General features: G+C 54.5%; 1 protein-coding gene across 2 annotated transcripts; it reads left to right on the forward strand.

Moving 5' to 3' along the window:
• Positions 1–9,070: 9,070 nt before the first annotated feature.
• On the forward strand, positions 9,071–10,743 carry LOC121343473 (pro-glucagon-like). Of its 2 annotated transcripts, none has more exons than XM_041418682.1 (3): positions 9,071–9,167; positions 9,857–10,006; positions 10,659–10,743. In XM_041418682.1, the coding sequence occupies exons 1-3, from the start codon at positions 9,073–9,075 to the stop codon at positions 10,666–10,668; spliced, it is 255 nt and encodes an 84-aa protein (XP_041274616.1). In that variant the 5' UTR covers positions 9,071–9,072; the 3' UTR covers positions 10,669–10,743. The 2 variants fall into 2 exon arrangements, with proteins under 2 accessions (XP_041274616.1, XP_041274625.1); XM_041418691.1 differs by having other exon boundaries at positions 9,860–10,006.
• Positions 10,744–11,186: the final 443 nt, after the last annotated feature.

The raw sequence follows: 11,186 nt of genomic DNA on the forward strand, positions 1-11,186 counted from the left end.
CCAATACCTCTTTAATAATTCCCAACTTTAATAAGTCCCAACTCCTACAGCCCAAAAAATGCCTCTTTAATAAATTCCAACAGCTTTAATGAGTCCCAACTTAGCTTTTAATAAGTCCCAACTCAACTCTAATACATTCCAACTCCTTCAGCCCCAAAATCACCTTTTTCAAGCCAGAACAGCTGGGAGTTTTTAGCAGATGTCCCAGGGTGGGGACCAGGAGGGGACAGGAGTCCCCCTGCCCTGCGTGCTCTGGAGCAGCGCCCCTGGGAGAGCGAAGGGTGCCGAGGCCATCTCCTGCTGCCCTCTGCTGGGATTGCCCGTGGGGAAAGGAGAGGTGGCAGGAAAACCCTCCCCAAAACAGCCCCAGCTGAGGGAAAACCCCTCTGTTGTTTCCACCCACCCTTCCCAAAGCTCAGCCTCAGCACCCCATGGACATGGAGGTTCCTCCCTGGCTTCTGGGGACTCCGCTCATGCTGCTGCCGGCGCGCTCTTCCCGCTGCCAAGTTTCCTCTTGCTCAAGGTTTTGCCTCGGCTTTCCAGGATCTGTTTGTTCTTAATCACCCTCCAAACAAAGTCCAGGCGGCTCCTCTGAGGGCTGCTGGTGATGGCATCAATAAAAATCAAGAGTAATAAGAAGGGAAGATAAAGGCGCCCTGCAGGCCTGAGCTTGGCCTAACAAAGGGGCTTTGTTGGGAAAGGTCAGCTGGAGCTGAGAGGGTTTTCCAGGCTGGAGAAAGCAAGAACCCAGCAGGCAAGGAGGGGATTAAACTCAGCTTTGTTAAACCACAGCCTGGGGTGAGGTGTCGGAGTTGCCCCAGCTCCTCCAGCCAGGTTTTGGGCTGGGTTCCTCCAAAACAAGAGCTCTGCAAGCGCAGTGCCTCCATCCAGCCCCAGGATGTGCAGGAAAAGGAGGACAAGACCTCGAGGGTCCTCTCCATGCACAGAACCACTCAGAAGAACTGGGACCTGATCCACGGCAGAAACAACCCCTGAAAAATCACCACAAACCAGCAAAATAAACCAAATTAATCCCCTGGCACGAGGCCTCCAGGATCCGGGCCCGGCTCTGCCACTTGACATTAATCCTGCTTGGCAAAGGCCAAGGGAGCTCCTGTGCCCAAGAGCAAGGTGCAGCTGCAGGTTGGGATAAAGCCCTCTTGTGCAGCCAGGATTAAAAATGGGGATGAAAACAAACTTAAATGTCCGGCACAATCAGCCTTTTCTAAAATGTCAGAAAGAAAAAAAATAAATCAATTCCTCTTCCCCAACAAATCTTTCAGCTTTTACCAGCGGGGATTTTTCCCTCCTTCCCAGAAGCTGGTTTCTCTGGGGACAGGGCAGTTGGTTCCCTGCCATGCAGCCAAAAATGAGAAATGAGCCCTTTCTCCGTTCTTTTTTTCTTAATTCCTTATTTTTTAAGCTACTTATCCCAATAGCCAGTTGTTTCCTCACGGGGAGCCCCCCATTTGGAGATCAGAGTCCACAGGAATTCTGAAACCTGTTATCACCCTCATGGGTGATGAAGGGATATAAAACCCAGCTTGTTTTCTTATCTCTTGGAACAGAAACCACTGGTGTGTTTCGCAAAGGAGCCCTGTAGGAACAGTTAATCAGTGGATAAAAGCGTGTTGGGTGTGCAAACACAACCTTATCCCACTGCTGACATCAGGCCTTGCATCTCCACGGCTTTGCCCTGGATTTTTGCCACTTTGTGTTTGGATTTTGAGCTCAGCTGCAGAGCCGGGCTCGGCAGAGCTGGGCTCTCTCTGCAGCAGCAGAGCTGTGCTGGGGTTTGCTCGTCCCTGCTGCACCATCCAACCCCCAAATGCTCCTTTCTTTGCATGGAAACAGGAGTGTACCTGAGAACTCCCCGCCGCTAGCAGCCACCCTGATTGACCCCCAGGCTTTGCAGCAGGACAAGGTCTGGGTGTGTTACCCAGAGCCTTCCCAGGGCAGGGAAGGCCCCCCACCCCGGGCAGGACCCCAGACCATCCCTGGAGGAGCCATCCCGCAGCGCTGGCATCGGCAGGAGAGAGATCCAGCGGCAAATCCAGCCCTGGGCTCCTTCAGCCGATGCTGTCTAGGACCAGTTCTAGTGTCAAACCCAGCCCAAAGGGGCCAAATCAGGCACTGCCGGGGGTGTCTCAGGTGGAGGCAGCTCCTGCCCCAGCCGGGGGTCCCAAATCCTCCTGCCAAGGCTCGAGGATAGTCAGGATAAATCCTGCATCCTGGGCAAATTCAGCCCAGATCTGAAACCTGGGCTCAGGTTGGGGCCAGAAGAAAGACCCCGAGGGGTTGGAGTGAGCCTAGAACCAGGAATGGGGCTGGGGAAGGGCTGGAGCAGCAGGGAAGGGTCTGGAGAACTCCTGAGGGACCTGGGGGGCTCAGCCTGGAGAAGAGGAGGCTCAGGGGGGACCCTGTGGCTCTGCACAACTCCTGGACAGGAGGGGACAGCCAGGGCAGCTCAGGATCTGCTCCAGGGAACAGGGACAAGAATAAAGAGCCTGGGGAAGTCTAGGTTGGGAAATTTCCTCACTGGAAGGTTGTCCAGCCCTGGCACCAGGGTAGCAGTGAAGTCATCAGGCCTGGAAGTGTCCAAAACCCACAGGAATGCGGCCCTTGGGGACCTGGGTTAATGCTGCTGATGCTCTTGGAGGTTTTCTCCCAGCCTGGATGATTTCTACGACCTTGGGAAAAGGAGGACTCAGACAATCCAAGGCAGCAGAGAGCCAAACTTCCCAGCTCCAGGGGAAGGAGCCGAGGCCGAAGGGTCCTCACTGTGCAGCTGCAGCTCCCAGGGCTCGTTCCTGTCCCCGGGGAAGAGCAGAAGCTGCAGCCAAGCCTCGGCGGCTGAGCAAACACGGGCGGCTTCTGTCCAAGCAGGCAAGTGAATCTGGAGGCACAATTTGTCATCTAATTGCAGCCACACCCCCCGGGATTAATTGCTGCATTTGAATTCAAAGCAGGGCAGATTTATGGCCCCATCAGGTTTCATCAGCCGTTACTGGTGATTGATGCCCGACTAAAAGCACTGCAAACAGCCAAAAAAAAAGAGCTCTCATGTGGTTTTTTTTCAGAGCTAGGAGTATTTGGGTTCTTTAATCATCCCTAAGCCTGCAAGAGGGGGGAATTAAAACCTTGACCACATTGGCTCCAGACTCCACTGAAGGTTTTTGGCTCCTGCACTAGGGGAAGTTGCCTCGGGAGGGTGTCTAAGATTTCCACAGAATTATGGGCAGGAAGAAGAGACAGGGAAACAAAACCCTGATGTTTTTCCACATTCAAAGCCAGAGGGACATTTAGCAGAAATAAACCTTTAGCAGGATAAACCATTAACTACCATCTGCCTCTGTCTCAGATAAAGAGGGGAAATTAACCCCACCCTGCCCCAAGTTCAGCCGTTGTGAGGCTGCAGGTGTGTAACCACCGAGGTGCTGGGTCAAAACCATCCCACAGCTTCCCAAACCATCCCTCAGCCACCCAAAACCATCCCATAACCTCCCAAAAACCTCAATTTCCCAAACTACCCCTCAGCCAACCAAAACCATCCCATAACCTCCCAAAAACCTCAATTTCCCAAACTACCCCTCAGCCAACCAAAACCATCCCATAACCACCCAAAACCCTCTGTTTCCCAAACCATCCACAGTCACCCAAACTATTCCACAGCCACCCAAAAACATTCCACAACCTCCCAAAAACATCTTACAGCTTCCCAAACCATCCCACAGTCACCCAAAAACATTCCACAGCCTTCCCAAACTATCCCTCAGCAACCCAAAACCATCCCATAACCTCCCAAAAACCTCAATTTCCCAAACTACCCCTCAGCCACCCAAAACCATCCCATAACCTCCCAAAAACCTCTGTTTCCCAAACCATCCACAGTCACCCAAACTATTCCACAGCCACCCAAAAACATTCCACAACCTCCCAAAAACATCTTACAGCTTCCCAAACCATCCCACAGTCACCCAAAAACATTCCACAGCCTTCCCAAACTATCCCTCAGCAATCCAAAACCATCCCATAACCTCCCAAAAACCTCAATTTCCCAAACCATCCCTCAGCCACCCAAAACCATCCCATAACCTCCCAAAAACCTCTGTTTCCCAAACCATCCACAGTCACCCAAACCATCCCACAGCCACCCAAAAACATTCCACAGCCTTCCCAAACTATCCCTCAGCAACCCAAAACCATCCCATAACCTCCCAAAAACATCCCTCAGCCACCCAAAACCATCCCACACACTCCCAAAACCATCCCACAGCCACCCAAAACCACTGCACATCCTCCCAAACCCTCCTTCACACACCCAAAACCATCCCATAACCTCACAAAAACGTCTGTTTCCCAAACCATCTATAGTCACCCAAACTATCCCACAGCCTCTCCAAACCATCCCACAGCCACCCAAAACCTCCCCACGGCCCCCCAAAACCAGTGCTAAGAGCTGGTGATGCCCAGAGCTGCCCAGTTCAGCTCCTGTGGGGTCCCAGTATGAACCAGCAATCGCTGGTGCTGGGCCTTGAGGGCCTGAGGCTGCTCAGAGCACCCAAGGGTTCCCCAAAAACTTCTGATAGTACCCAAAAAAGTCTTTCCTCCATAAAGGAAATGGAAGCCACCTTTAACTGTAGGGAATCGTGCTGGGAGCACATGGAGAGTGAAGGAGTAGGAGGGACCACCCAGGAGGAACCAGAGAACCCAGCCAGGGAGAAACAGGGGTCACTGAGGAGCTCCAGAGAGCAGGAGAAACCACCAAGGAGGGCCAGGGCTGGAGACCATGCAGGGCTTGGACCCCAGGTGTTTTAGGCAGCATGGGCTCAGCCGGGTGTACCCCACGCCCTGCTCCACCCACCAAGGCTGGGGTTCAGCCAGAAGAGGTGAAGTGCACAAGTTCACCCAGGTGAGAGGACTGAGCCTGACCTCCAGGTGACCCCAAAGACCTGCTCCCAGTGATGAGGAGGAGCAGGGACATCATCAGAGGTGTCACCATGGCTGGGGACCCACCAGAGGTGTCCAGATCCCAGGGGTGAGAGCCCCATGCTTGACCCCAAAGAGTTTCACCTGCAAATCCCATTTTCCCACCCATTTCCCAGCCCCACAACGGGCTCAAACTGGTTTCTGCTCCAACCCCCACTGATGAAACCACTTCCACTCTCCAGGCTCACATCCAAGTTTCCCATGGGCAAAGCCTGTCCTTGGCCCCCCGTGGCTCTGTGTCCGTGTCCAGTGCCCAGGGATCATGGACACTGAGAGCTCAGGGAAGGTGCCTGGGGACGGAAGAGTGCTGGCAGCTGGGGACGAGAGGGACCTCACCCAGTTTGTCACCAGCAATGTGAGAAGAGTCATAAATCCATCAGAAATGGGGATCCACCACAGGGATCAGCCTGAGCTGGGTTTTGGGAAGGGCCCAATTTTTGACTTCTCACAGCTCAACCCATCAGGTCCCACTCTTGGCACCAGCTCAGCTTCCCACCCCACTGCTCCTCCCTAGGACCAAGCCTGTGGGACATCAACTCCAAGATGTTTCCTGCCAAAAACCAGGCACAAAGGGGAGAGGAAATAATCCCCAGCCCTTCAGAGCTGCGAAAGTACCCGGTGAGAACACAGAGTTTCGCTCTGCAGTGGCCCCTCCCTTGGCTCTTCAACGCCTGCAAAGCGAAACAGAAAAAACCAGCCCAAAAAATGCTGAGACCAAACCCAGGCACTCAGCGTCACAGGGGAGGCTCCAGGTGGAACCAGTGACCCAAGGAGGTTTTTCTTCGCCAGTTTTGCCTTGGCCACTCTGGCACCTCCAGCTGTGGTGGGGAGGAGGAGGCCACAAACTCCTTCAAGAGGAAAATGGGAGTGAAAAGTGCTGATTTCCAGGGCCTGGGCTCGGAACCACAGCTGGGGGACAGCTGGGGACCTTCTCCAGTCCCTGCCCTGGTTAGAGCCTGGGCTGGGCTCTGTGGGCAGCAAAGGCCTCTCAGAGGAGCCAAGAGGAAGCCAAAGCCTTTATTCTTCCCTGTTAGCCCTAAATCCCCTCAAAATGAAGCATCCCCTCTTTGACCTCACTGAAGCAATCTGGGTTAAATTTAAGAGCAGGTTTAAACATAAACTTTCCTGCCCGTGGTAGGGATGTGGAACTGGATTTAAGGTCCCTTCTAACCCAAATCATCTGTGCTTCCATGACAAGCTCATCATGTTTCCAGCCTGATTTTAGACAGTCCCAGCAGGGCCATGTCCCACCACCCCCATGGGAGCAGCCTTGGCTCCTCCTGCCTCTCCCCACTCCTGGAGATCAGCTCATCTTCATGGGAGCTCCTGGGGAAAAAAGGAAAAAGGCTGGATGGGGAATGGATGAGCTTCTCCAGAGCTGATGGACATGGAGTCTGGACACGCTCCAGGAGTTTTCCCTCATCGGCTTTTTGGTCCCTGTTCCATCAGAAGAGGATGCTCCAGTAACCTCAAAGCTGCTTCTCCAGGGGTGCTCCCAGAGCCAGAGTTTGACCCCAAACCATCCCAATTCAGCTGTGATGTCACTGTGAGGTCATCGACAGCACCCCCAGCTTGGGGCCTCCCAACCCCCAAAATGAGGGAATCGCCGCGATCCTTGGAGGGGCAGGACTGGAGTTCTGGGAGCCTCGGAGAAGGGAGGATGATGAAGGGCAGGGGAGGAAGGATGGGCAGAGGAAGGATGGGCAGGGAAAGACAGACAGACAAACGCTGCCACCTGGTGTCCATGAAAACCTCTCAAAGTCCCTAACCGGGATGAATTCAGCTCTGCAAGATCCCAAAGCTCAGGATCCTGCCTGCTGGGCTCCTCCAGCCCGGGAGAGCCACCGGCAACTCCGTCCAGTTGGGAAAGGGAGCATGACTGGGTTTGCTTGGAATGGGGAAGCGCCACGTCCCAAAGGGCTGCAGAAAATCACGGGGGGCTGTGAGGAAAGATCCCCATGGGACATTTCCTGAGGCCACTCCAGCACTGGGAGCCATGGTGAGAAAATCGAGGAGCCTCACGGGGAGCATCGGCTGAGCTGAATCTCCCCTCCCTGAGCTGCCACCTCCGCAGGCAGCACCGTCGCCTGCTGGGCCGGGGGACATTGCAAACAGTGACATCATGAGCTAATTTGGTGGCATTAATAACAAACATCCCACCCGAGTGACGGGCAGGAGAGCTGGCCCTCTCCTCCCGAGATTCAGCTAATTAATGTCCCCCTCCCTCGGGTGATGTCAGGCTCCCTCCAAAGGCCGTGAGCGGCCCTCATTAAAGGCTCCTCAGGATGAGTGTCCCCCAAACACCGACCTTATTTTGACAGTGGCAGTAATTACAGAGCTCTCCGTGGTGGAATGACAATAATTACCCAGGCACGAGCAGAAAGGTCCTGGGGGGAGAGCACAGAAAACTCTGGAGAAAGAGAGAAAAAAAGAGAAATCTGGTCCTGGAGCCCCCTTCTCTCCAGGTAGTAGAGACGAGGCCCAGCTCCCCAGGACTGGCTCTTGTCTCCCACTGCCTGGGAGAAAAGGCACATTCAGACCCCCAAACACCAAACCTTGACATTCTTCTTTCTTGGAAACTCCCCAGAGATCTCAAACCTGCCCTGGAAACAGCTCCTGCCATCCACACTGGGAATGGGGAGCCCCCAGGAGCCCACCTGGCCCCCAGGTGGGGAGAAGCTCTTCAGGGAGCTCAGGGCTCTGCCCTGGGCCCACCTGGGAGCCCCCACCCTCCTCCAGGCCCAGATCCAGCTCTTTACGGTTGCCCTCAGTTTTCCTCTTCTCTTTTTTTCCTTTTTCCTTGGCTGGATTCAAGGATTTGAAACAAACGAGCCCAGTTCCTATGGGACACCCTGGAAAACTCTGAACCAGTGAGTTCCAGGTGTTCCCTGGGCTCCTGGGCTGAGCCTGGATGTCTCATGGGGATCCAGAACTGCAGCCCCTCATGGGGCCTCCTTTCACCCCCAAATCCCATAAATCACAGGGAACATCCCCAGTTTCAGGTCTGGACTCAGGGAGCCTCACCAGGCTGGGATCACAAGTAGGATCTGCCTGGCTGAGGAGCTGCAGCAGGAATTTCACACGGCAGAAAGTGTTTGGAGACACAAATCATTGGTTTATGCCTTTGCTCTTTTTTCCTTCTTGTTTCTTCTCTCCAGTGAAGGTGCTGGAAAGGGGGGCCCGTGGGCAGAGGAATCCGTGCAGGACACGCTGTGCCAGCAAGAGGCCACCTCACCTGAGAGGAGGAAACCCACAGGTCACTGCTTTGGTCCAAAAAGTGGGGGGGAAAAGCAAATATAAGAAAAACAGCAACAACAATTAAAAAAAAAAAAAAAAGAAAAACACTTAATTGAAGGCGTCAGTTGGAAAATCCACCAGTAACAATATTGTCTGCAGCAGCCCCAGTCCAGAAAAGCTATAATGATTCACAGTGACCCATCCGAGAAAAAGCAGGATACCTGTGACCCACCTGTCAGCTCTGGGCATCCTCCAGATGAGCTTAAAAGCACCAGAGAAGAGAAGAGTTCAGCCAGAACCGGCTTGAAGGAGGACAATCGGATCCGGTGTGGAGGGAGCAGCTCAATCCCCAAGGTAGGTGCTTCTTCCCCCCTCCGTTCTCCCAAACTCCAATCTAACCAGGTGAAGAAAGCATTTGGTGATGGGCAACAGAAGCCTGAGTTTTGGCAAATAAAGGGTGGGAGGTGGCATTTTATTCTTGCAGAATTTCTGAGGTGTCTGGCAAAAATAAGGAATGTAAAATACAAATAAACCTGCTCATCTGGAAGGCACTTTTCCAAGCAGTGGGAAAGTTCTCCAGCACTGCGGTGATAATTCCAGGATAGAAATGTCACCCCCAGAAAAAAAAGGGAGGTTTGGGATAAAGCTCGTTGCAGTTTTATTGTTGGGTGCCGTTCTGCATGCCGTGTGCCCGCAGGGAAGGGTGAGGATGGGTTTGTCACCCCAGTGCTGCCCCCACCCCGGGAAGGGGCTGTCCCACGTGGAGCAGTCCCAGGCTGTGCTTGGGGGCTCGGTGGCAATTGCAGCCAGGGAATTCCCTGGATTTCTGCCTCCCCAGGAGCTCAGATGGTGCGCTGGCTGTACCTGTCCGGGCTGCTGCTCGCCGTGCTCATCCCGGCCGGAGGGCAGGTGGCTCCCAAGGACCTGGAGGAGCCATCCAGGTACGGGGGCTGGGTGGAGCAGGGCTGTGGGAGCAGCTTATCCCTCTCCACTCCTGGTGGCTGTCCCAGTTCTCCCTGTTTCAGTGTTCCTATTTATTTTGTATGGATTCAAACAAACTCCCTCCTGGCTCCCCACAGCCCAGGCAGGGACATTCCCTATAGGGAATCCCGGGATTTCCTGCCTGGGTCACAGCAGAGACACCCTGCCCCAGGCCAGCCAGGCTGGGGCTGAGCCCCATTCACATCCAATGGCACAAAGTCCTTTGGGAATCCTCTGTGGTGAATCCCAAATTCACCCTGGAGCTATAGAGGATGATCCAAACCTCGGAGCAGCCCCACGTTCATGCTCTGATGTGGGCAGCAGGGACCAGGGTGGAGGTTGGGATCCACCAAGCAGGACAGAGGGGGATGATTTGGGACAGGACACTGGGTGTATTTAATGGATGCCAGGAAATCCAGGCCAGGCTTGGCAAACCTCCAGAAACTGAAACAAGAATTATTTTTGATTTGTAGGAATCATATGAAATAATCCAGATTTATTCCTCTGCCCTATTCCATCTTTTCTGGGGGATGATCCCCACAGGGACAGGGTTTGGAGGGCACAGCCCTGCCCTGGGCATGCCCTGGGGGAGGATGCTGCTAGGGTGTCCATTAAACCCCATTTTCCTCCCTTCTCCTCCCACCCCGAGCAGATGGAAGTTGTTTGGACCCCAGAACTCCCAGAGCTTCCTGTCCCACATCAAGCGACACTCGGAGGGGACCTTCACGAGCGACTTCACGCGGTACCTGGACAGGATGAAGGCCAAGGACTTCGTGCACTGGCTCATCAACACAAAGAGGTGCCAGGAGGAGGGAGAGGGGTGGGATTGTGCTGGGAAACAACCACCCCCCACCCCAATCCTGATCCTGATGGAGAGCTGGAGAGGGACCTGGAGCAGTGCCAGGACACAGCAAATGGCTCCCACTGCAGAGGGAGGGATGGATGGGAGATTGGGAAGGAATTCCTCCCTGTGAGGGTGGGGAAGTCCTGGAATGGATTTCTCAGAGCTGCTGTGGCTGCCCCATCCCTCCAAGTTGGAGCAGCGTGGGATAGTGGGAGGTGTTCTCCCATGGCAACGGGTGGGGTGGGATGAGCTTTGAGGTCCTTCCCAACCCCAACCATTCTGTGATTCCATGAAATCTGTGGATCTGGTGCTAAGGCAGGGCTGGACTCCCTTTTCCTGATGCCCCACAGCTCCTGGGGATCCTCTGGTCTCTTGTAATAAGGTCAGGAAAATGGAGGCATTTGTGGTGGGATTGGAATTATGGGATGGGAAGGGGCTGTTTCCTCCTCACTCCAGCCTTACCCTCCTGGGATCACCGGCATTTCTGTTCCAGCCATTCCCAAGGGGCAGCTCCCTCCTGAGCAAGGGAACCCTCCCTGCCCTTTCCCAGCTCCTGATTTTAGCAGGAGTTCCCATCCCCTGAAGCTCTTTGGGGTTTGTTTTTAAGGTACAATTAACAGCAAATCCAGGCAGCAGCTTTCCAGCCACATCCACGCAGGAAGGTTGGGCCTCTCCTCGCCCGCCGGAATCGGGAGCTCCATGGAAGGATTCACCCATCACCCACGGCTCCCAGATCCAGCCCATGGTTCTTGGGAGCTCCAAGGGAAGGATTCCCAGCTCCTGGACCCAGCCCATGATCTCTGGGAGCTCCAGGGGAAGGATTCCCAGCTCCCAGACCCAGCCTGTGGTCCCTGGGAGCTCCACAGAAGGATTCCAAGCTCCCAGACCCAGCCCGTGGTCCCTGGAAGCTCCAGGGGAAGGATTCCCAGCTCCCAGATCCACCCCGTGGTTCCTGGGTGCTCCACAGAAGGATTCCCATCTCCCAAACCCAACCCGTGGTCCCTGGGAGCTCCACAGAAGGATTCCCAGCTCCCAGACCCACCCCGTGGTCCCTAGGAGCTCCTCCTAAAATCTGCCCCCATGGATCAGCCATCCCTCCAACCTGGATTTCTCTCTGCCTTCCTTCTCCCTGCAG

Source organism: Onychostruthus taczanowskii, unplaced genomic scaffold (genome assembly GCF_017590055.1).
Source record: "Onychostruthus taczanowskii isolate IOZ18803 unplaced genomic scaffold, ASM1759005v1 scaffold107, whole genome shotgun sequence".
Classification (NCBI taxonomy): domain Eukaryota; kingdom Metazoa; phylum Chordata; class Aves; order Passeriformes; family Passeridae; genus Onychostruthus; species Onychostruthus taczanowskii.